Source organism: Carassius gibelio, chromosome B15, assembly GCF_023724105.1.
Source record: "Carassius gibelio isolate Cgi1373 ecotype wild population from Czech Republic chromosome B15, carGib1.2-hapl.c, whole genome shotgun sequence".
Taxonomy (NCBI): Eukaryota; Metazoa; Chordata; class Actinopteri; order Cypriniformes; family Cyprinidae; genus Carassius; species Carassius gibelio.
This window is the reverse complement of record NC_068410.1, coordinates 5,040,411-5,066,967: the sequence shown is the minus strand read 5'-3', so window position 1 is coordinate 5,066,967 and position 26,557 is coordinate 5,040,411. Positions and strand designations below refer to the sequence as shown.

Here is a 26,557-nt window from a genome sequence, read left to right as displayed (position 1 = left end):
ATCTCAGAAATCCGCAGACTCAGTGAATCCATATTCCATCCAAAAACTCAATACAGACAGCAGGCTTTTTTATACACTCAGTAACTCTGAATACCCAGAGTCACACACATTCACCTAGCTGTCTATGTGGGGACATACCAAATCTAAAATATATGGCAACATGCAAACTCAAAAGAAGACTGTAAATTTGGTTTTCTCTAATTTGCTTAACTTACATTATCCAGCAATTCTGGCAACAAAGTAGGCCTACAATATTCTTATTTCTCTCTCATGTATGCATGCTCTTTCTCCTTGTATCATACTGATCTTTGGCTTGACTAGGTAATGGTAAGAGACATCTAACCCCTTTTTTTGTGACAGAAATTGCCTAACTCAGGTGTGCCTTATTTACGTCTTTGCTTGATGCATGTTATTCCATGTGCGTGTGCTTGAAGTTCATGCTTCAATAGAAATTTTAGGATTATTTTTCGGTAAATGTTTGTGGTTGCATGCACATTCTGATCTGTGTGTGTGTGTCTGTGCTTTTGTGTGCTTGTCAATGTGTGTTAATCAGCAGGAGCACAATGGGATTAGACTGAGAGCTTTTGGCCAGGCAGGAGAGAGAGAACTTTTTAACCCTGAGTACTTAGCTGACTGTATTTTTTTTTGACTAAAACTATTAAAAACCCTTTAAATGAAATAAAATATAAATATTAGATGAAAAACACAAATGAAAAAAATGTAAACGTTGCCTTTAACAAAAATTCTAACTAAAAAAAATAAATTAAAAAGACAAAAAACAAACATGAAGACCAAATTTCACAACCAAAGAAACAGCAAGCAACACAATGAATTTACCACGAATTTCTGAAGTAGAAAATATTAAAATAGCATTTTGTGTAAAACATACTCCAGTAATCTTGTTGTATTTAACATACTTGTTGTATGTCTTTTTTGACAGCGCAGCCTTTGTAAAGAGTGTGGGAGAAGTCATAGTGATGTTTGATGAGACATCATGGGTGAGGTGTCAACGTCATATTAGCAAAGTGACAACTAAAAATACAAGATCTGCTTTTTTAGATGACTAACTCTACCGGTTTGATTGACACGTGGAGCTGAAAGTTATGCGCTCAAGAGAGAACAGGGTAAGGCAAGTGAAATAGAGGAGGACAAGAGGGCGGGAGAGACAGGGAGGCTGGGCCGGCGAGAATGAATGAGAGGGAGGAGGGGGAGAACTTTGACACTGAGGGCCAAAGGACAGGTTTGCCAGACAGGAGAGGATTCAGAGAGAGAAAGACAGACTTTAGACTTCTGAACTAGTCAGTAACAACACGCCTGTCCCTCAGGCAGAGGAAAAAGAAAGAGGCAAAAGAAGAATGAGAGAGTTGATTATCTAGAAAAAGGGTGCATAGCTTCTCTGTGACTGTGGTGGGATTGTGTGTTTGGGAGCCTGAACTTTTGGATTCAGTATGGATGGGAATTCCTGCTGTGCTTGTCCGATGGGGATTATTCCATGAATTGCTGGCTCTTGTAACTGATAGCTGATGGCGATGACAGCCCTGTTCAGAATGAAGTGGGGACATAAACCTCAAGTGGTCCAGCCTAAACCTCAGGCGCCAGTGCCCCATCTGCCCAGCGAGGATGATGATGATGACGACGACGAGACATTGTCCATGAGAGCTCCGATACGCAGGAATTCACGGTTTTACCGTTCAATGAGAAAGAAAAAGTTGTCTTCATCTTCAGAACAACAAGAAAGTGAGCATTCCATTTATTTATTTATATTATTATTTGAACTCTAGAATACATAAAAACAACAATAAAACCACTACAACTTAAACATTTAAAAATCTACAATTAAAAACTCTTGGGGAAAAAAAACCCTATAACAAAGGCATAATAGTAATAGGGGTGCAAGAGATATATCGGCTGATGATTAATGCGCATCTAGTCAGTAAAGCGCTTATCTAATCAGCAGTAGGCTAAATCCCATCAGGTGCATGAATCTAAGCTGATAATAAAGTGGATTTGCGCTGTTTGTCAGTTAACAACTGCTCTGTGTTGAAATCACGCACCTGATTGAATTTACCACTGATTAAATAACCGGCTTTACTGACTAGATGTGAACTAATCATCGCCGATATATCGCGCACCCCTAAATAGTATACAGATAATATCAGCTTTATTGTTAAATTATATTATAATAGGTAAATGATAAATGATGTTATAAAAGGGTGAAGCTTTGAGCACAAATTTTTATGAGACACAATGCAGCCAATGCTTCTGAAACTGATATGTTTGTTGTATTAGCGTTACCTAGCAAATGTGGTGGGGTCTATGCCCTATTGTTCACTGTATGTTGTAAAACAGTTTTCTAAGGTTTGTGTAGACTAGCTTTACTGAAAATTAACCCTCTTGGTTTTACTTGTGACCTTTACTGCGCAAAACTCTTTATTGGCATCTATAAAGGTTAAATGAAGAACATGCACTGACCTTTCCATTCAAGGTTCTTTAGATTATTCAAATGTTCTTCACACTAACAACTTTTAAGAACCATCACAGAAGGGTTCTTTTCTTCAGTGGCATCACTGTGAAAACCTCATTTATTTTTAATAGTGGAGGGGAATCCAGAACTGAAATCAACGCAGTTTTACACGCTTATCAAAAGTTAAGTGCTACTTCTTTAAGAAGTTAAGGCATGTTTGCTGAGTTTGACGCATTAAATGGATTATTTTGATTTGATGCCACTGAAGAGTGACAGCAGTGATAAAGATTTTCTGAGAGAGCGAATGAAAGCACATGATTCTGCCCCGCGGTAAACTGCAAAGCGCCCGAAACTCGAGAAACTGGTTTAATTGTTTTTATGAGCACGAGCGTCTTTATAGATGCATTACTTAGACCAAATCAGCCATTGTGGAGAATTTGAATGATAAAACAACCCGATATTCTTAGGTGTGTCTCTGTTGTTGAGATTAATCTCCGTAGATGACACTGTGATGTTCCTCTTGAAAGCATTAGAAAGACCTGCTCTATTATTGTCATGACAGTCCAACTTAAACCCATAAACAATGAAACTGACATCCCTTTCATCAGCGCACCTCCGTAAACAATGAATCTTACATAATCTCTACATATGTTGCAAAAAATAGTTTTTGAAGTGATATTAATAGTAATGTTGGGCAAGTGTTCATGATGATGTGTTGGATAAGTCATATCTGTGGTCCATAAAAGCTCCTTTATGGTGGCCGCCATTGAGATCGCATGAATATTGTTCACTTTATCTTGGTAGCCATCTCATTATCAGTCACATTTGGTTGCAGAATTAATAATTGATGAATATAAGGTATTGTTTCAACTGAAGACCTTTGCTTTTGTGTGATGGTACCTCCACATCAGTAGGTGTCAGTATAAAGTCCAAGAGACCACTGAAGAGGGCTATATGTTAGCATTTCTAGTTGCTCTGCTAGCACGTAAAACCCTGAAAGTGCTCAAACTTTGAAGTGACTGACTTTGCTTCTTGGGTATTCAATTTTTGTGACCATTTTTGAACCCACATTACACTATCAGACCGTAAACCGATACCTCAAGTCAGTTTCACAATTCTAACTGATCTAAAATGTGTCACTGATGAAATCTCTTGTGACTTTCTGTCTTTCAAAAAATGACTTTTATCAGAATATGCTGCTATTGAATGGCTGTCAGTTGAGGTTTTTTTTGCTCACATGTTCTAGGCCTATTTATGTAATCAGTAACTGCTAAAGCTGAGCAGCAAAACAACACAGCATGATATTTTATTAGTTAGGCCAGTAAAATACATCCTTGGTGTATAGATCATACACTGGTTTCTTCATCACCCATTAACTCATTAAACCCAATGCTGTGTGAAGTCCTTGGCAATCAGCATCTTTTGCATTTTATGTGACACAGTTAATGATTGTATTATGCATAGGCCCTCACCTGTTTTTCCAGAGAAAGATGTTTTATATGGCTGAACAAATTAATTCTGTATATTTGCTTAAAGCTAGTATAATGCACACCTACCTTCTTTTGTCAAAAAAAAAAAATGAAACTTTGCTTTTAATTAGGCTATCTAAAGAAAATGTCAATGTTAATGCTATTATAATCTTAAATTGCTTTGTAGGCATCGTCATTTTTGACTAACAGCCCTCTTAAATGGTGGATTTGCAATATGTTAATTGGTGTTCATTTTGAGTAGATAAAAAGGAGAAAACTTGTTGTTTTCTGCTCATAGGAAGACATTTAATTGTTTAGAGAAGAGAAGTTCTGAATGCTTCTCATAACATATTAACATGGATAAAAGTATTATGATGTTTGTTAAGTGAATAAAATTCAAGAACCACTCTTAGTGTGTTCATTCATTTAAGGATTTGTTAAACCAGAGTCTTTAGTAAACATTCTTTAAAATATCTGGCTCACAGGGGTCACTTGCACCATATGTTTAGATTCATTAAATAATAATAATAATAATGAAAAGAAATCGTGAGACTTCATACTCCCAATCCAACTACAGTACATTAATTGTGTGAAATATTGTTAATTTGTTCTTGAATCTGACCCTGAATGCACTTTTAAAAAAATATCCAGCTCATGAGTCACTCGTGGTTGCAAAGTATGTTTTAGAGTCACTAAAAATATTCAGTTCTTCAGAGTTCATACTCGCAAATCTGACTGCATTATAGCTGTAGGTATGTTTTTGATATATATTTTTTTTTCATCAATTGGATTCCAATGCATTTGAATGTTTTCTAATCTCGAGATACAATTTAGGGAAGATAGAATGCAAAATATGATGTCAGGTTGCGTGCAGCCTGCGAAAACAACTCAATAAAATAAACGTTTTAATATTATTTTTCAATACACAGCCATTTATCGCAACACATTTAATTGAGCCTGTAAACTGGGGTTAATTGGCCTGTTGTTTATTTTTATATGACGCTTCAGATTCAACAGGTCGCTCCACTGATTATTATCTATGTTCATCATGTCTGAGACACTGCTAAAGTTTTAAGTGCATCTGGGTGACTTGCTTACCCAGAATACAGTGCGCTGTTCAGCATCTTTTAGTATAAGTCATGCTCTCCGCTTTGGTGTGGTGTTTGATTTTTGCAGTTGTCTGTGACTGTTGCGTGTGTGTGTTTGTGAGAGGATGTGACTGTGTGAATATGTGCTGTTCTGGAATTTGTCACTTCTTTATTCACTGACAGTTTGGTGTGAATATGAAGAGTCAGAGGGTGTTTGTGAGAATTTACTCCACTGCTAATGTTAAATGTAAATCTGTTTGTTTTGTAATGCTTCATAAGTTATATACTCTGTACGGTAATCCCCCAGTCTTACTGTACAAAGTCTATGCGGTGTTGATACCCTTAACCAGGAAACAAGTCTTTCTGGGTAAAAAGGTTAATATTTAAAAGACCTATATTGTTTTTGTTTATTTATATGAAAGTGAACCAAATCAAGTTGGGTTTTATATTCTACATGCAGAAAAGTTAAAAGAAAATAATAATAATAATAATAAAACTACCAGTCAATCTAAAATGTTTGAGAATATATAAAAATATAATTTGAAACATTTGACCTAATAATGTTTATTATGTACACAGGTAGTCCACAATACACTTCTTCAATATTGGTTTAAAGGTATATCAGGATGCACCTCATAAAGTTAAGTAAATGTCCAGAATGTGCAAAAAGGTCAAATAAAAGATAGTTTAGATTTTTTGGTCATGACATTATTCCATTTGTATATTTTTATTTTTATTTTGTTATTCCAAAATGTGGAAAATAGTCATAATAAAGACTGAGTAGGCATGTTCAGCTTTTTACTGGTAGTGTATATTATATAAAATATGACTGTATTATAAAAAGGGGAGTAATGCATCACATTTGAAGTATTGAATGTTACGTAACATGACTATTTTTTCTAAACGGTCTAGACTTCTCGGTCTAGCTATAGCGAGTACTATAGTTAGTCAGTGTACCATATGTTTTGCTGATTGGTTCAAACAATACAAAGCACACACACTTTTCGAACTCGGCATGCATCATTACAGTTTTCTTTCAAATTGCAGTGCCTTCTGGGAAAATAACCCCATTCACTGTTGATTGCTGCTCCAGATCTTGTGACACTATTGGAAACTGGGTTTAAAGCCAATTATTAACCGATGCACCGTGTTACCATAAAATAACTTTAGTGTCACATTGTGGTGTAACAAATTGACCCCGATCTATTCTGTCCTTGTTTTTTTTTTCTGTATTTTAGGAGTTCTTCTTTTAGCTGACCTCAGTTTGTACTCACAGCCGTGATGTTGGTTAGTCAGTCAGGTGTGGTTTAAACCTCAGATCAAGTGCACATTCTCTCATAGACCAAATGTAGGAACTGGAATCTGCTGGATGAAGAAGAAGATGCCCAAGACACAATCTATTGCATTTATTCATTTAAAAATAAATGCTCACCTGGTTTAATTAGAAAAAAGGTAGTTAGACTTTATAGTAAATTTTAAATGATATCCTTATATTTTTATTAACATTAGAAAACATTTATACATTTTTAAATGTTGTTCAAAATTAGGCCAGAACATATTATAAAGCACCAGTTGAATTCATAGCAGTTAAACTTCAGAGGTGTCAAGTAACGAAGTACAAATACTTCGTTACTGTACTTAAGTAGAAATTTGGGGTATCTATACTTTACTTGAGTAATTATTTTTCAGCCGACTTTTTACTTCTACTCCTTACATTTTCACGCAAGTATCTGTACTTTCTACTCCTTACATTTTAAAAATAGCTTCGTTACTGGTATTTCATTTCGCCTTGTTTTCATTCCGGCTTGTCATCACTCAAAAAAAAAAAAAAACCTATCCAGATAAATCGCGCAATCCGGATGTAGTGAATTTGATTGTGGTTGGATGAGAAGTATAAACAGATACCATCCCGACACCCTATTGGTTTGTATGCGATCCATCGCACCTGCACATGACACAAATTACATCACCCTCCAGCAAGGGCATAGACAGTTTTTGGTTCGTTTATCATAAAATGTATTTCTTAAAAGTAGGGTTGGGTATGGAACCGGTATCCGATCGCCTCAGAGTCAGTCGGCTTAAATATCATATGAAACCGGCGTCAGACCGGTCTCCTCCCCGTCTTTCAGCGCGCTCTTCAATCCGCAGACCGCGGCGGAGCAGCACGAGCTCAAACAAAGACAGAGGACATAAGGTGTGTGTTTATCAATAGATTGTTAGAATCTGTATCAGTGAAGTTATTTGTCATAAATACAGTTTACAAAAGGTCACGAAGAAGCTGTCGCTTTCTCATCTACTGTAAAGTTTTCGCTTGTCACAGCCGTTTCCTCCAGTGAAAATCTAGCCCTTAACACATGACCGAACAAATACTTTAATTACACTTATTTAAATATACTTATACTAAATATTAATTTAATCATACGTACTTTATACATACACTAACTACTGTACAAAAGTCTTAGGCACGTTAGTATTTTCACTTAAAAGAATGGTGTTCGGCTGTTTATATATTTTGCTGTAGTGTGTCGGTAGAAAATATCAGTTTACATTTCCAAACATTCATTCTGCCGTTGTCAAACTGCTTGTGCATTCAAAATCGCACTAGATTATTATTAAAATTAATGGCAAACTGATATTTACTATGGACACACTAAAGCAAAAGATTTAAATAACTGGCTTAAAACCCTTTTTTGGGGTGAAAATACTAATGTGCCTAAGACTTTTGCACATTACTGTACTTTACAAACGACATTGTTGCTACTTTATAAAGAATGAGCATACAGTCATTCACAGAACTGATTTAAGACAGTGACAGACAGCACTCATCTTAACTAAATATCAGAGTGAGTGACAGATATACAGTAGAATTATGTGTGGTTTTATATTAAATAATGACCCAGATTGTGAAATACATTTATTAGCCTTAGATTAAGGGAAGCACAACTTGGGAAGTGAGAGCATCCAAGGTGAAAGCTATGGATTTATTTAAAATATTTGGAATGTTCTTTTAAGTTATCCATAGTTCTTTTTTTAAAGTATAGGTTCAGGCACCATTTAGGTGCCTGTACTGTTTTAAAAGTATCGAAAAGGCACTGGACCCTATTTAAAAGTTATTATTTCTCACTGGCTCATTTACCAAATGGGTGCTTTATCTTCGTTCTCCACAAATAAAGCTACTGTTGGTAGTTCGGTAGTGAGACGTTTTAATAAATTATCGTTTGCGATTGACAATGTTGTGATATCTAGGCTATACCAACTTTGTAACTTAACATAGCATACGTATGTACCGAATACAGGAAGCTGTCAATCAAGAAGGTATCGGGATTATGAGTTAATTTTCCTTTTTAGGTATTGATTAATCACTTGGATTAATCATTAATTTTGACAGCACTATAATGCTTATTGTAAATAGACAACGTTACAAGAGTAATTGTTACTAAGCCTGCACCAATGTTCTTGTCCATTGCCCTCGCAGATTCCTGCAGCTAAGCTTGGATGTACATTTACATTCCATTAAAGGTTATTGATGACATGCCTCTAAAGTTTGACTTTTTGCACCATAACAATACTTATTGGCAACTAGTCATCATATCTCTAGTCCTTTAATGTATTTGCATTGTACTAAAATGCGTTCATTTTCAATGGGCATATATGTTGTTGAAACATGTAGCCTAGTGCATCCCAAATTTTTCAACATGAACATTTAATATAACATTATATTCATTATGGCCTTTAGAAAAATGTTTTTTTTTTTTAGGAGGTGGGGTAGTTCACAATAGGCCCCTGTGGTGCGGCCTAAGCTTTTGTTCTTAATGGCATTTGTTCCCTTACATTACTTTTACTTTTATACTTTAAGTAGTTTTTTAAACCAGTACTTTTACACTTTTACTTGAGTAAAAAGCGTGAGTTGATACTTCAACTTCTACAAAAGTCTTTTTAAGACCTAGTATCTATACTTCTACTTGAGTAATGAAAGCCAATACTTTTGACACCACTGTTAAACTTTAGCATTCCTTTACAAGTCTGTCAAGTGCTCAACAGAGTTTTATTGACATGGATCAATATTTATTTAAGGAGTTTGACAAACATGCCGTGCAGTCTTCCTGATCACACCTAGTCATCTTACAATCCAGGAAAACTAATAGCACACTACAGTATAACTGCATGTGACCGAGCGAGCAGAAAACGGCTTGGTCAAGAGAGCAGCTAAGGGAAACAGTGTAAGGAGGTAATGAAGCATTTCGGATGCTTTCTTTGTCCATGAGACCTCAGAATTTGCAGAGGAGACAAATTCAGGGGGAAACTGAACAGACTTTCTCGGCAGCCACGGACACACACACACACACACACATAGACACAGTTACTGAAAGTTCCAGTTGAGGCCCCAGTTACACATTCCTGTGCCCACAAAGTTTCAGGCAGCTCAGCCAGCATTCACAATGGGCCCTCTGTGTTTTTACATGAGTGTGTGTGTTTGATTTGTCGGTGTGTATTTGTGTGTGAATGTGTGTGTGGTAAATAGTAGTGAAAAACCAGTATGTTTTTTGGCCTGTAATGAAGTCTCTGGCAGTCAGATTCGTCATCTCAATAGTCTTTAGCCAATCAATTGGTTTTACTTGTCTCTGATACCATGTACTTCTGATGTTTTTTTTTCTCCTTATAAAAACATTTTTGTAGTCTAGGCCTGTCATACAAGGAGTGCTTTAGGTCAATTCCGTGTTGGTCTATTCCAAATGTGTCCAAGCGCATTTATGCTGTTCAATTATTTCTCATTAATCTAAGCCCCTGCCATTCTCTCCATCAGGCCCCACTTCCTCTCCTAAACCAGCAGTGGACCCCGCCTCCTTCAATAGACTCAGCCCCTCTGCAGCGAATCGACTTCTACCCTCTCCCAGAACGCATCAGTGAGTGCACACTAACACATCTGTCTGTTTGTCTTTCTGTCTCTGTCTATCTGTCTGTCTCTCTCTCTGTCTGTCTATCTATCTGTCTGTCTCTTTGTCTGTCTGTCTGTCTGTCTCTTTGTCTGTCTGTGTCTCTCTGTCTGTCTATCTCTGTCTGTCTTTCTATCTGTCTGTCTGTCTCTTTGTCTGTCTGTGTCTCTCTGTCTGTCTATCTGTCTGTCTGTCTCTGTCTGTCTTTCTGTCTGTCTCTCTCTTTCTGTCTCTTTGTCTGTCTGTCTGTCTGTCTATCTGTCAATTCAATTCTATTCAATTCAAATGAGCTTTATTGGCATGACTGTGAAACAGCACAATGTTGCCAAAGCAATAAACAGTGAACAAGTTATACAGAAATATAGATGTACAGATATGTAGATAAAAATAATAATAATAATAAAAACAAAAAACTATTCATGCCAATATTGTACATATATAATCTTTCTTTTTTTCTGTCTTTCTGTCTCTTTGTCTGTCTTTCTGTCTGTCTTTTTGTCTCTATGTCTGTCTGTCTGTCTCTCTGTCTGTCTATCTGTCTGTCTGTCTCTTTCTGTCTCTTTTTCTTTCTGTCTGTCTGTCTTTCTGTCTCTATGTCTGTCTGTCTGTCTCTCTCTCTCTCTCTCTCTCTCTCTGTCTTTCTGTCTCTGTCTGTCTCTGTCTGTCTGTCTGTCTGTGTCTGTCTTTCTGTCTCTTTCTCTGTCTGTCTCTGTCTGTCTCTGTCTGTCTATCTCTCTGTCTGTCTCTCTGTCTGTCTGTCTGTCTCTCTGTCTCTATGTCTGTCTGTCTCTCTGTCTTTCTGTCTCTGTCTGTCTCTCTGTCTCTCTGTCTCTCTGTCTGTCTCTCTGTCTGTCTGTGATAGTGTTTGTGTGTGAGTTATTGTGTGTTGTGATTTATGATTCAGCTCTGTATGGTATGATCTTCTCAGGATGAGAGATGTTTGTCTGTGTGTGTGGGTGGGAGAGTTTAGAGTTGAAAACTGAAGGTGTGTGGGAGACTTTGTGTTTGGGCTTGGCTGTTTCTCTTTGTGTTCATGTGGTCATGTTTGTAGAGGACACCATATCTATGAGTGGGGACTCGATCTTTCAAGAAGACTAAGAATTTCTTCAAAGCTTTCATTATTTAAATATTAACAATATTCATGTGTCTTTATCAGTCCACCTTCTCGTTCTGGAATCTCGTTGCCGAGCAACGGGATTACTGTGCTGGGAGGAGTTCGCTCTCGGTCTCCGTTGGCGACGCCGGGAGGTTGGGCGCGTAGACAAGAAATGGAAGAGCTGAGTGAACGGACGACAAGTGCCTGCACTGTGCAGGACAATGACATTCACACCACTGTTGACCCTGACAGCATCACACTCCGGTAAGAGAGACAGACAGAATAGAAGTTTTTTAGTGAGTAACTTAAATAACTTCATAGACTGTGTGCATTTATATATTTATAAACAATGTTATCTATCTATCTATCTATCTATCTATCTATCTATCTATCTATCTATCTATCTATCTTAATTAAATATTCATACATTTATGCATTTTTTGGTTAAAATAAATATGGATATGTATAAGGGAATAAGCACAATTTTCATAATTTAAGAATAATATTTTTCAGCTTATTGTCCTGCTGTGTGACATAAGTTTTTTTTTTTAAGTGATCTCATAAAATTGTCAATAATTGTACAATACTTATGCATAAATCTGCTGTTACTGCTTAAAATGTCATTTCTCCACCCGTGTTTCAATATACGTATATTTGTATGCATGCAATATTTTTTATATTTGCATAGTTGCATGTATAGAGCTCATTTATGCACTTGTATTAGCTTGCACAATATGTTAATTTTTTATGTTTGTATGTGGGCACATGTGCTGTATGACTCAAATGGTACTCACATGACTCTGCTGATGGATTTGACTTATTTAGGTCTATCAGGGTTCAAATGTAATAAAGCTAAATGGGAATTAAAATGTGAGGAACCAATATTCCCCTCATTTAGAAACATAAGTAGGACTTAAAACAGCTGTAGGGTGTTATGAGAGCGGCCTGACGTGTTCTCATTTTGATACTCACACACACACACACACACACACGTTTCCTCTTATCTCTGCTAGTCACTGAATATTGGGTTTTTCTCTCTTTCAGGCTGGTGAGGAATGGTGAAAGTCCGCAGAAGATGGCAGTAGAGAATTCCTGCCGCAATCTCAACATTGTGAAGAGCGTTGGTGAGTGAACAAAACACACATGCAGGAAGAGAAAGAGACCGATGTGCTGTAACGATGCATGCTAATTTATGTGCCTCAAGTTGAACTGATGTGTAGGCAACTTTATTTGCAGTTGAAATTTCAGCATGAATGTGCTAGATGTTTACGAGACGCGAGTGTGTGTTAGTGTGTGTAGGAAGAGGGCAGGTGGAGTGTGTGGGTGATGTCTTTTTAAATATATTCTGGAATTACAGCAAGAGAGAGTTTTCTGCTTTCTTCGCCAACGCAACATAATTTTATATCATCTCTATTTCCCTCATTATTCGTCTATTTCTCTCTCCTGTATCTGCATCCAAGTCTCTCTTTTCTCCACTTATTTCCACTTCCTCTATTCTCCTCCTCTTTCTTTTGTAGCTTCTTCGGGTAACATCTTATTTTCTTATAATTGTCTATTATCATTTTTTCCTCATCACCTTGATTTCTCATCATTTTAGTGGCTGCATCAGTTCCTGTATAGCAAAACTATGTATTTTATTTTAAAATTACCAGAGAGGGATAAATCAGGAATATGTTCCTAATATGTTAAAATGTATTTATTTTTAATATATGTAATAATTTGTATACATTTGACATTGCATATTTAAAAAAAAAAAATCTTATGTAAATATATAAAAACTGCCAAAATTGAAATCAGAAATGTATTTTTATAATATTTGCTAAATACTATATTTAGTCATGTATTTTAATTTAAAAAGTACACCATAATAAATAAATAAATAAATAAATATATATTCGTTTTTTAAATATATTTACTAATTTATGTATTTTAAATTAAAGTGTATGTCATCATGAATATATTTGTTAAATATATCTGTTTTGAAAATACAGATACAGTAAATTTACATTTATGTCCAAAATATATTTAAAAAATACCTTCTATTTAATTATACAGAACGCAAAACTTTTTAATAAGAACTCAGGAATGCACATTCATAATATATGTATAAGAATGGAAATTTAGCTATACCTATTTATATTTTTCTATCATTATTCTATTGTTATTTGACATTTATCATCTCCTCTTCTCTTCTCTTCTCTTCTCTTCTCTTCTCTTCTCTTCTCTTCTCTTCTCTTCTCTTCTCTTCTCTCACTCTGTTATGTAAGCGACTGTGCTGAACACCCACCTGAAGTTCTTGTTGAATGTTCAGGACATTATGCAACTGCTTTCCTCTGTACAAAGTCACCCATTTGAGAAACCGACACACACACATATATGCAGTATGCACATGCTGTTATAATGTAGATGCACAGAAAGGTAAAGAATGAGTGAATGTGAGGTCAATCTTGATCCACAGCTCACATAGTTGGTTTTCAGGGCTCGAGGAGCCTGCAGTAAACTTGCACAACTTTGTCAGCAGAAACGGATGTCACAACAGAGTTATCTTCGAATGCTGAAAAAAAAAAAAACTGTTATGAGATAAATAATCCAGTCATATCCAGCCTTCGGTTTACTCAGAAAAATATGTTTTTGACATGATAAGAGCTATTTATTTCTAAATATAATTGTTATTATATTATTGATATTACTGTTCTCAGTTTGTATTACTGATATGTAATATGTTATTGAAATGTAAGTTTTGGAGATTTAAATCTTTGTGTGTGTGTGACTGTGTGTGTATATATATATATATATACACACACACACACACACACACACACACACACACACACACACACACACACACATATATATATATATATATATATATATATATATATATAATATTATTATTATTATTATTTTTTGCATATATATTCCTGTATATACAGGAAATGACAGATAGTATTAAGATGCCAAGTTATTTAAACTTTTGAATGGGATCATTTTTATGAATTCAGTTATTATTTTGTCTTGTGGAGTATATGTAAACATCTGTTGTGAAATAGCTTATTCAGGACAGTACTAAATACAAAATATAACATAACAATTTTCATGATCCCTCTTATTTAGTTTCAATTATTAACATTATTCACATTCTGCAGAGGGTGTGTAAACTTCTGAGCACAAATGTATACACACATGTATGTATGCATGTGTGTGTATATATCTACACTTCTACTAAAATAATATTTATGTATCACTTGCATAAAAAAAAGCATCCCTGGCGAGTAGCCTTGAAGTGGCTTCAGTTTAGATGCTTTGCAAATGAACAAACAAAAGCTTCACACAAACTTACATTGAACTAAGCCATTTCGTAAGAGGCACATGTTGCCATATTGGATGTTTAGAAGCGTGAAGGAGAAACATGCATTTACTATAGTGCGCTTTTAACATCTATATATGTGCTAAAATATCGAAATGTATGAAAATGGTGTCCTTCCGAATCATCATTCTGTGCTGTTAATGTGTTTGTGTCCAGATGTTTTGTATCAAGAGTACAGAGACACCTCTAAGCAGCAGGAGATCGAGCAGCGTCGACAGAGAGATGGGCTTCCAGCTGCGGGGTCAGGGGTCACGGCTGCGCCCGCATTGCAGCTACAGCTGAGGAACGGCATGCATTCACTGAGCCTCTGGCAGAACCTGGAGGTTGTGAAAAACAGTGGACTACTGAAGACCCTAGAGCCAAAGGAGATCATAGTGCAGGAGGTGAGACGCATGGAGTATAAACTTTTGAACTGTATGTGCTAACAGCAAATACACTCAGCAATAGCAGTGCATGTTAACTGAATGTGTCTCTGTCTCTCTCTGTAGGCCATGTTTGAACTGGTGACTTCTGAGGCATCGTACTACAAAAGTCTGGAGCTGCTGGAAACTGACTTTCTACGAAACCCTCTGCTTGTTAACACCTTGAGTCAGTCTGACATGCACTTCCTGTTCTCCAACATTAAGGACATCATGAAGGCAAGCGAGAGGTATGTGTTTTGGGGCAACCTATGTGGTCAGCAATCAGTTTGCTACACTTGTGGTTTCCCAATGCCAATGTATGTTTCTATTTTTAGTAGGTGGCCAACGGGGCAAAAATGTTAAACCACATTTGCCTAGACCACATTGAATTCTCATCATTAAAGTTTGAGTGGCAGCATTAGCATTATTAGTTCCAATTAAGCAAAAAACAATGTATTTTATGTTAAAATATACCAAATGCTGTCAAAAAAATATCAGGAGGAATCAAGAATATACGGTCATACATGTTAATATATTTTTTGCTTCATTTTAAATCCAAAATATATTTCCAAATATACATTTTATATAAACATACAAAAACGTAAAAAAACAGCTTAAGACATATTCGTTAAAACATATGTTAAATATGTTTTGAATATATGAAATAATGAAAATCAATATAATCAGAATAATAAACACATATCAGAAGAAATATGGAGAAAATAAAATTCATAATATTTGTTAATATATTTAGAAAATATTTAGTAATTGATGTATTCCAAATAAAACAAATATATCCAAGATGCATTTAAAAAATATATATAATATAATAAAATAGAAATTAGTAAACTAATAAATATATAAATAACATTACTTATATTTAGAAAATAGAAATATTTTCTAAGAAATATCTATTTTAAATATAAGTAATGTTATTTATATATTTATTAGTTTACTAATTTCTATTTTATTATATATATATATATATATATATATATATATATATATATATAAATATTATATATTTTTTTATTATTATTATTCATTTTTATAAAAAACGTGAAAAATAAAAATGTGAAGTCAAATATTATGTCATCTGCCTTTACTAATACAATAAATAGCCTTCAAACTTTATTTAAACTTGTTCACGTAATGATCAATGTTAATAAACTACACAAAATCTTGCTTCAGACATATTTCAGAAGTGAAAATTCCTCCCATTCACCCTGATACCCATTATTGCCCACAGGCTAAAATTAAAGTGTTGGTGTGATTTGATTCCAGTCAGTAGCTTTGTAGCATGCAAATCCGCCCACTAATGCGATGATTCATGCGCATGAGTCAGGAGGAGCTCGCCCTTCCAAACCTGCTCTCTAACAGTGAAGAACATTGGAGTACAAGATTGATTTGAGTTTCTTTCTTACATAAGATGTGTTTGCAGTGTCGGTGCACAGCTAAGCTAAGAGAAATGTTCAATTTCTGCATCAATAGTGGCTCTAAACTAAATTGGCCAGATGTATACTAATGCTGGTGGATTTCTGAAGTTATTGCCCATGCAAAACTTTTCGGTTATGTTTGTTTGCATATATTTAACTATGCTAATACTTACGTACACATGTAAACAGAATGTACTTTCCCCAGTGCCACTTAACTACATATCTTGATTGTATATCCAAAATGTCCCACAGCCGTAATATTGTTGTATAATGGCGATGACCTCATATTTCCTCAGGTTCCTCATGGATCTGGAGCACAGGATCGAAGAGTCCATCCTGATCTCAGACGTGTGCGACATCGTTCATTTTCACGCTATTAAAAACTTCCAAGTCTTCGTCACCTACGTCATCAACCAGGCGTACCAGGAGAAGAACTACCGACGGATACTGTAAGAAAACTGAAATAAGATATAATGAGTTCAGAAATGTCAGTTTGTCAGTTTGTTACCTTACACTCACAAAATACATACTAAGAAAGTTTTTTGAATGCAGTATAGTTGATCGATTTAGAAAATTTGGGCTATTTTGCTTACGTAATGTGTCATGTTTCAGAATAGTGTATAGGAAACATCCAACAAAAACTGAGGTGTTAATTTTAATGCACTTTATCTATTTGTGTCTGTATATTTCAGTTATAACACATATATTTAAATGCTGTTTTATTAAGTTTTCAGTTGCACTTACACTAAATTTTACAGTTTGTATGTAATGTTTTTACAGGAGGGGTTTGTTTATATATCATTCAACTGATTTCTATAACAATTTATTCCCCAAAAAGTTGGTAAAAGCTTTTTTCCCCCTAGCTGTTGACAGTATTTTTTGTTCTCTCACTAATTCTAATGAAACAAGAATTTTGAAATGACTTAATTTAATGTTTAAATTCCTATTCCGGAAATTCTGCCAATTATTGCATATTTAATTCGACATCGTCTCATTTGCAAATTTCAGAAAATTTTGGAAAACACTTCAGAAAGCTGTTAATGCAAAACAGTTGTCTTAAAGGTGAAAGTTTGGTTATAACTGTTAGTTAAAATTGAGTTACTCCGTAACATTTTACAGTAAGGTTTCATTTGTTAACATTAGTTATGTATATTAGTTAACATGAACAATATGTGATGTAAAGTTCTACATTTACTAATATATTATTTAAATAAAAATTTTATGTACTAGGAACTAACATCATCATTTTTTATTAACTAATATTCAAAAAGTTAATAAATGCTGTAAAAAAGCATTGTTAGGTAAACTGTTAGTTGCATTGTTCGTTCATGCTAATGCATTAACTAGTGTTAACAAACAAGATCTTAATGCAAAACATTACCAGCTTCATCATGCTGAATTTGGCTGGTGAACAACTAAACTAACATGCAGATTAGTTCTGGTCTGAAATGCTTTCTTTGCCTCTGTGCGTAATAAGCTTTAGAACATAAGAGTATTTCCTTGTTTGTGTCGTAACCGAAACGCGTGACGTTGTACGTGATGACTCCTGTAATTAAATGTGACACAGTGACTTGACTTGACTGGTGGGTGTGGCTTATACAAGGAACAACAACAACAATGCATCAATGTGTCACCTGCAGTCTTCCCACGCTTCCTTCACTTAGTGAAATTCCATGACATTTTACATTTATTAAAGGGATCATGTGACCATTTACTTGCCCTCAAGCTGTCCCAAACCTGTATTTTTTTTTAAAGAGCTCAAAAGCTGGATTACTGATAGCGTGAAAGTGTTTAATGCAACATAAACCATGTTCCATGTCTTCTGAAGTCATGAGTGTTATTGATTGTGGGTGTGCACAATAAAGGTGGGGTATTTTTTTTAGGACAGTAGAGTGCATTTGCTGTGTAAATCTGCATGTTTGTTCAGTGTCTCACAGACCAGCTGTCTGCCTGGATTCTAGCCTGAGGCTTCAGACCTCGCTGGCCTCTGATGTGTTGTGTAATAAGGGTTTGTGTAGGTGCTTTCATTCGTGTGTGTATGTGAGCGGGTAAAGCTCTTGGGACTTTCTGCGAATCGGCCCTGAGGAGTTTCAGTGCTTTCCATTCCTGTTAAGATTAGGGTTAAACCACTCTGCGTGTACATTGTTCATAACAGCAGCTGGGTTGTGCATCAGAAACAATGATGTTTTGTTGTTCTAAACCACACAGGTTCATTAAGATATAGCTACTCTAACCTCATAAACCATCTTCCTGCTTTGTGACCTAGTTAAGTTCATTGCAAGTAGTTCATTTTCTAGTCCTAGAGGCAAGATCTTGCTAAATAATAATTATATTTATAAGAATTAAAACTATTTTTATCTTTAAGTAGCATAAATGAAGATTTAGATGCTATCCAAACTCATTTCTCTTTTGCAATCAAAGTGCATTGCAAACTTCAGTTCAAGCCGCTTTCTTCAGGCCACCTGCTGGTAAGGCTAAACTTCACATATTTGTCCAAAATCTGTGTTAATTTTTATATTCGTAAAATCATACTAAAATGCTAGTCATACTATGCAAAGTTTCTGTATGCAGAAATGAATCCAGTAATTTTGGCAAAATCAGATTAGAAGCACACTACTCAGAATAATGTTTCCCACAATGCAATGTTCCTTCCATTTAGATGTGTGATGAAAAAAAATCAGAAGTAAAATCAGTAACAATTTTTAAAACACCTCTTTAGTTACTTATTATTTGATTGGACTGCCATAAGTTCAAAATAAAATAAAAAGTAAAAGAGTACTTAAGTAGTATGCACATATCTCTCCTCCTCAGGCCATTGAACATGACACTGACTCAATTTGAAATGTGCATTTATGCAAATTATTTTGAAGAGATAAAGTACACAATCTGCATTTGAATATCTGATCTGTGTTGAGTTTCTCTTGGTTACTGCCATAAACCATGACCATTTCCAGCTACGTAATGGTTTTAATTTTGGTTGTGGACTGTAAATGTGGTTTAATCACGATGTCAAGACTTATGATGATGATATCTTATAATCTAACAGCAAATATGCAAAGCGAATGCAATTAAACAGAAAAAATGTTGTGTTCCAGGAAAAAGTGAACACACCTTTCCACAGCAAAGCACATGATGTAAAGTAGTGTGAAATGAAAATAATAATGCATCCAAGCGAAAAAAAAAAAAAAAAAAAAAAAAAACGATTTAGGGGTTTTCTAATTATTAAGAATTTGCATATTTTTCACATATTTATTCACATATTAGCTACTTTGTGTGTAGCTTGCCTATCGATGCCTCTTTGTTTTAAAATGACCGACTATATATGCATTAACACACTTGTTCATAAATGCCTGTATTTGTTTTTCAGACAAGAAAATGCTCTTTTCCGAGAGAATATATCCATTTTGGAGAATCAGCCGAAAGTGAAGGGCCTCTCGTTTACCTCCTTCCTCATCCTCCCTTTCCAGCGGATCACACGACTCAAACTACTTGTTCAGGTACTGTTCTTGAGGAACTTGTGTAGAGAATCAGATGTCTTAGAATTAGCCTGAATTTAGCAAAACTGCTTCTTTTTGTTCCAGAATATTCTGAAGAAGGTGGAGGAAAATTCGGAGAGAGAAAAGACTGCAATATTGGCTCATCAAGAGTTGGAAAGGGTAAGTGTGTGTGTGTGTGTTTTGTTTCCAGGGTGTGGTAATGAGTCTTGTTGATGGGAAGTCTCATTGTCTCTGGACTTTCACCTGTCAAGCACGTCTCACTCTATTGTTCGTGGTACCAAGGTTACCGCGCCACACCTCTTGTCTCTGACTTTAACAGCTGTGATGTGGAATGCTGCTTTTTGTTCTTAATTATTTTCTTCAAACATTCGAAAGCCATTATTGCAGCATTCACGTCATTCACATTATTATGATTCAACTGCTATTCAAGTCCTCGGACTCAAATTGCTTTTATGGCAAAAATCATAATGCCATGATGAGATTTGTTGTGGTTGTTTACAGGAAATACATCATCGCTACATTAAGGAACCACCATATGCTTTTTCTAAATTTTTAACAACAAAAACTACATGAATTGTGAATAGGTTCAAAATATAAAATATAAACCTATCTGACTACCTACCCTTAAGCCTGCTACCATTACATTTCTAATTTTAAATAATGGAATATGATATTTATTTTATTTATACTGTTATAAAATGTTATAATTATATATATTTGTTATTTATATTGTAAAATGATATATTATATATTTTATTTATATGTATAATTATTAATAATAATATAATAAAGTCATGTAATATTAAATCAACTTAATCTGTCATGAAATGAATTAGTTTGTTTACTTTGCAAATCATTTGTTGTTTGGGTCAGACCTTAAATATATCCATGTGGTGGTTGTTGACAGGAAATATATCACCACTATATTAATGCTTTTGGAAAATATTGAACAACAAAAAGTGCGTAATTTAACTCTTGTCCTTTAAATAGCATGCAATAACTGGAAATACATCATGCATCAGATGGTGTGGTGGTTTTGTATGTGACCACACAAAACTTTCTATTTTATGAGTTCCCTAATGATGCAAAATGTTTTTAATGCTCAAACGTATGATTCTGATTATTAACACAATCAAGACACTTAAGTGGGTCTCATTTAAAACGGTCTCCGAAGACCACAAGGCAAGGTTTATGTCCCAGAGGTCATCTGCAGTTTGAAACGTCTGATAAACAAACAGCTGATACTTGAACTCCAACTTGAAGTGAAACTCAAAGTATCATCTAGTCAGAGTTGTTCCTGTGTGTGGGAGTATGTTTTTTCTAATTGTGATGACAACATTTCTGAGGGAATAGTAAAACCTGATGAACTGGAGACGTTCCCAAGGAAATCAGTTTAAAAATGGGTTTAATAATGGTCTAATCTGTATCTAAAGATGCATGCAAAAGTATTTCAAGGTTAGGGGGTGTGAATGTGGGTTAGTGTAGAGTGCTTATAATTATCTCTTTTTAAAATAGGAGTGAATGGGAAATCCCCACATGTCAGGATATTAATGTTCATGTGGGTTTCTCTCAGATTGTGAAGGATTGCAATGAAGGAGTGAGGAAGATGAGTCGCACCGAGGAGCTGATCAGCATCGAGAAAACGCTTGAATTCAAATCCAAGGTACTGAAAGACTAAAGATGTCATGCCATAACCCTGAACACACTCTTCTACTGTTCTTAAAGGAACAGTTCACTCAAAAATATCATTTATTCATGTCATTCCAGACCGTATGACTAACTTTCTTCTGTTGAACATGAAATGAGATGTTTAGCAGTTAAAGCTGCTCTTTTCCATATAATGAGATAAATAGAGACTGGTGACGGTCAAGTGTCAAAAATGTTTTAATTCACTGGAAATAAGATAAATAACATTCACAGGTGTAAAACAAACAAACAGACAAAGATTTGAGTATGTTTTACAATAAGATATTTTTTCTTTAGTAACTCAATGTTATTTGATGTTTCTAATTGCTTGTGAAATTTTAGTAGTGATTAAGTGAAAAATTATTTCAAATTAAATCCTACTCCAAATTTTTCTAATTTACATGCGTTTTTTTGTTTTATTTACCAGTATTTTGCATTGTAATAATAAAATGTGACAGATACACCAATGCATTTTTTCTCTAAGCAATGCCTAACAATGCAAATTTTGACCCGGTTTAACTATTCAGATGCAACATATTTGCCGAAAATATGGTAATAGCTATATGTGATTAACAAAATAAAATGTAAGACATTTTGCGCTAAACATTGTGCTCTTATTTGCATTTGTTGACTTAAACTTGATGCATTTCATTCAGTTATGATACATACTGTATGAGAATAAATGGCATTTGGTTTATAAATGTCAAACGTAGTGACATTAAAAAAAACGCAAACACACATGTTGAATTCATTGCCATGCATTTTCATTCTATAAAAATGAGCAGTGTGAACATTCTGTTAAATATCTCCTTTTTTTTCACGTAAAATAGTCATTAGGGTTTGGATCAATATGAGGTGCAGAAACACACATTTTTGTGTGAACTATCCCTCTAGATGTTACAAGTGCTCTTGGTAAGAAGTTTTTCCAACCCTCATCTTTGTAAAGTGCAGTTGTGTTCTCTTGTTTGCAGTCAGTGCCGGTGATTTCTCACTCTCGCTGGCTCCTGAAGAAGGGAGAGGTGCAGCAGATGTCCGGGCCCAAGAGCACCAGGACCATGCGCAGCCGCAAGCTCTATCACCCCATCTACCTGTTCCTGTTCAATAACCTGCTGCTCATCACCAAACGCAGCTCCAGGTCTGTGACATCATCAGCTGCACCACATGATGTCATCGGTCACTGATAAGAAACGGAATGATGTCTTCTGTTGATGAGGACAATAATATTGTTAAATAAATTATATTTTTTATATTTTGTAATATTATATACCAGGTAATGTAATAGTAGATAATGACAAATATTTATTTATATCATTATGAAGAATTTCTGTATAATAATAAATACAGTTCTAACTATTATAAATGAAATAATTATAATAATGAATAAAATAAATTGTATTGATTAATACTGTAAAATAAAAACTACAATACATAATGCCATATTAAATATAGGATTTTAATTAATTAAAAAAATGCTATAATATTTTAATGAATTGTTCGAAATTATAATATAGATATTTAATTTAGTTTTAATTTGTTATGAGTTAAAGTGTATTTAATTTTAGAATCCACACAAAACGATGATATTGTCCATTAGTGTGGACCCTAATATAGTGATTGTTATTGTTCTCGGTGTGAATAGGCCTTTAAAAAAAATTAAATGAATGAATTCTGAAATGGGTCAAAATGGCTAAATGTTGTCTGAGTAATATACTTGACAGGTGTTTACTCACTAGTCTCACTCTCCCATGATTGTTTTTGGGTATTATGTTTTATTGTGTCTGTGTTAAATGTGTGTTTCAGTGGAGAGAAGTACCAGGTTCTGGACTCCTGCAGTCGTTCCATGCTGAGGACTGAAGACCTGGAGGATCAGGGTCAGATGCTGGCCTCTGTGTTTGTGCTGAAACTGCTGGAGAACCAGGAGGACAGAGAAGTCAGCTACATGCTCAAGACTGAAAGCATGTGAGCGCGCAGTCCTGAACCATTATCACAGAGATTACAGTACATGTTTGCTTTGTGCACTAATGGCTCTCTGAATGTTTACAGAAGCGATAAACTGCGCTGGATATATGCTTTGACTCCAAACCGCCGTACGAGATTCCTCTCCACCAGCACTCACCAACCAGGTACATCACATACATGCATGCACACCCTACTGTATGCATGCGTTTGATTTGAATTAAAGACATATCTTGAATGAACATTGGTTTGGATAAAAGCTCAAGCTGCTAAATTTAAAAATGGGGTACATCTGGTGTCTGAATGAGACAAGATGATCCCATCTCTATTTGTCATAATAACACAGTTTCTATTTCTGTCATCATTCTAGTTAGCTCTGTAATTGATTAAAAAACCCATTTCTCAGTCCCGTTCCTTTTTTATCATCTTTTACTGTCTTATTTCTTCCTGTCCCAATAGATTAGTGACATGAAAGGCTATTTTATTATTTCGTTTGATTTCAAATAGAATAAATAATATAATAATAAATAATATGAATATTTTTTTCTAATATTATACAGTAAATAATATAGCATACAATGCCTGTTTTATTTATAACAATATAAAATAATTGAATAATATATAAAAAATATGATAATTAAAAATAATTAAATTAGTTATTAAAAATATTTATTTTACTTTGTAATCATAAAATATATTTTTACATTTTTATATTTGTACGTTTTTTTTATTTAAATTTACATATAAAATAATCTTTTCATTTGTTATATATTATTTTAATATTGTAAGTGAAAATAATTAAATACTATAATATAGATTTTTTTTATTATAAATATTACACATTAAAATATTACAAATACTATTGGAATTGATATAATACAATTTGTAATATTTAAATTTTCTAATAATATAATTTAATAACATGAATATAATAATGTAATTTAATGTAATTTTTACTTTCTTGACTTGAGTTGGTGAGTTTCTTTGTATCTATGTGCAGATACAAGTATGATTTATTGTTTTCTGGTGCATGTCAGATTCTCCCCAGGTTCAGTGCATCCAGTCGTACTCCTCTCAGGAACCTGATGAGCTCTGTGTAGAAATGGCTGATGTGCTGCACATTCTGGAGTGCACCGATGATGGTAAGAGATCACAAACGCACTGACAAATGCTAGACATCCTTAAAAATCAGTCATTGTTTGCCTTAAAAGAAAGACTTGCAATAACTTCATCAGACTTCACTGTTTTTGGCCAGAATTGTGACCTTGTCTTTCACTTCTGCATCATCTGCTGTCATTTGCAAACACTTGTCTCGCTTGCTGTGTTGCTTCCTTTCACCTGTTCTGTTTTACTATTTTTGTGACACATCCTTCCTGTTTTTCTCTTCTCTGAACGTTCATGCCATATCCGTGTCTGTCCCTCAGGCTGGATGTTGGGTGAAAGGTTGCATGATGGCGAGCGAGGCTGGTTCCCCATCCGTGTGGTGGAGAGGATCATGAGCGCAGAAGTTCGGGCTCAGAACCTTAAAGAGTGTCAACGGATCCAGCAGGCTCAGGAAGGAGCGCAGGGGGCCAGAGCTGCCTCCAGGGGGCGCCGCCCAGCCAAAAGCCCCCAATACACTCCCACCTGGACTGACCTGTAGATAAGGATCAAGAAATGGCATCGCATAACCACCACAACCATCCTACGTTCTCCTAATTCCTGACCTGGAAGCGGCGCCCCCTAGAAGTCGTGGCGGACCGCTAGTCATTCTGTGTCCAGTGTTTTATTGAATACGTGTCCGGCGTCACACTGAGGACTCAACAGGGTCGTGGAAGAGCTCTTGCACTATAAGCACTTGTGTTTCTGAATCGCTGCTTCCATACAGTCCTAACACGCTGTCAGCATGAAGGATTTCAACTTCCACAATCACACACGGGGACCACTTTTCTGACACATTTGTGGTGAAGGAAAATAAACGCTACATCAGGACTTTTGTAAAGTCGTAATGCTTCTCTGGAATGTATTAATGTGCATGGTCACACCTTACTGGTTTAGGACAAAGAGGATGTACTGTACCATATGCAGCTCATCCTCCTCCCATCCACATGAAGAACAAACCGAAAATAAGCGAGCGAAGTTAATCAAATGCACATATATATGGCATTTTGAATGTGGTAATTTGAATGAAGAAAAAACTGCAGATGAACAACACTGAGGCGTTTTTTGCACGTGCTGCATGAAAGTGTGTGTACAATCACATACACATTAAACCATGTTTTCCCACACAAACACACTACACACAAGAGAGTAATGTTGTTAAACCAGTCTAACAACTGTGTCCTAACCAGATGCAACATGGTAACTTTCCAGCAAAAAGCCATTTGTCCATTCTGAAAGAGAAAATGCTCCACGATAAAGTTTAATATTAACTAATCACATTTTTGGATGCACAAACAATTTATATCCAGTTTATATAATTGTGTATGCATTTTTTCTTTGCATGATTTAAGAAGTTTTAATAAGCACAATTTACCATGGTTATTTTTTTTTCTTCTTCTTTTTGGTCCATAAGGATATGTAAAATATATAAATATAGCAAATATGAGATGCAGTTGCATTACTAACAGGATTGCTGCTGTGAACTGACTTTAAGGGATTTTTTTTTCAATAAATGTTGTTCCAAACCTACCATATTTTCTTTGGACCACAGGATATTATAATTTTTTTATTATTATTTTTCAAAAACATCCACTTACAAAGAAAGTTGAATCTGGTTTGGACACGGTTTAACAATCTTTTCCAAGAGAGAATGTAACATCTATGAGAGCTGAGTCTTGCTGCTCTGCTGGAGTTGGTGTTTTTATCGTTGTGTGCATGTTCACATGAAGACCTCTCATGTTCAGACATGGTAAAAGAGTCGTTGCCAAATAATTGTCCGATTTCATTTTGTAAAAGATAATTTATTGTTAATGAAAATAAATCTTGAATGTTGAGACCTTGTCATCTCCGTCTCACCTCATCTAATTGATGACAAACCCCTGCTTTCTGTAAGAAATATTAATTTCTGCCCAGTTTATGTTTTGACCTCCTGTCACTAATGTGACTTTTCTTTAATTCATTGTGCACCAATGAATTGTGACCAAGAACATGATGTTAAATAGAACCGCACATGACAAGCTGT

At 35.0% G+C, this 26,557-nt stretch overlaps 1 protein-coding gene across 1 annotated transcript; it reads left to right on the top strand.

The window, feature by feature from the left end:
• Nucleotides 1–26,379, top strand: ngef (neuronal guanine nucleotide exchange factor). Its single transcript, XM_052576493.1, has 15 exons — nt 1–1,737; nt 9,826–9,925; nt 11,112–11,315; nt 12,096–12,175; nt 14,575–14,801; nt 14,907–15,067; nt 16,552–16,704; nt 19,623–19,752; nt 19,837–19,911; nt 21,326–21,415; nt 22,410–22,573; nt 23,239–23,397; nt 23,482–23,561; nt 24,432–24,536; nt 24,819–26,379. The coding sequence occupies exons 1-15, from the start codon at nt 1,524–1,526 to the stop codon at nt 25,034–25,036; spliced, it is 2,160 nt and encodes a 719-aa protein (XP_052432453.1). The 5' UTR covers nt 1–1,523; the 3' UTR covers nt 25,037–26,379.
• The last annotated feature ends 178 nt before the right edge of the window (nt 26,380–26,557 follow it).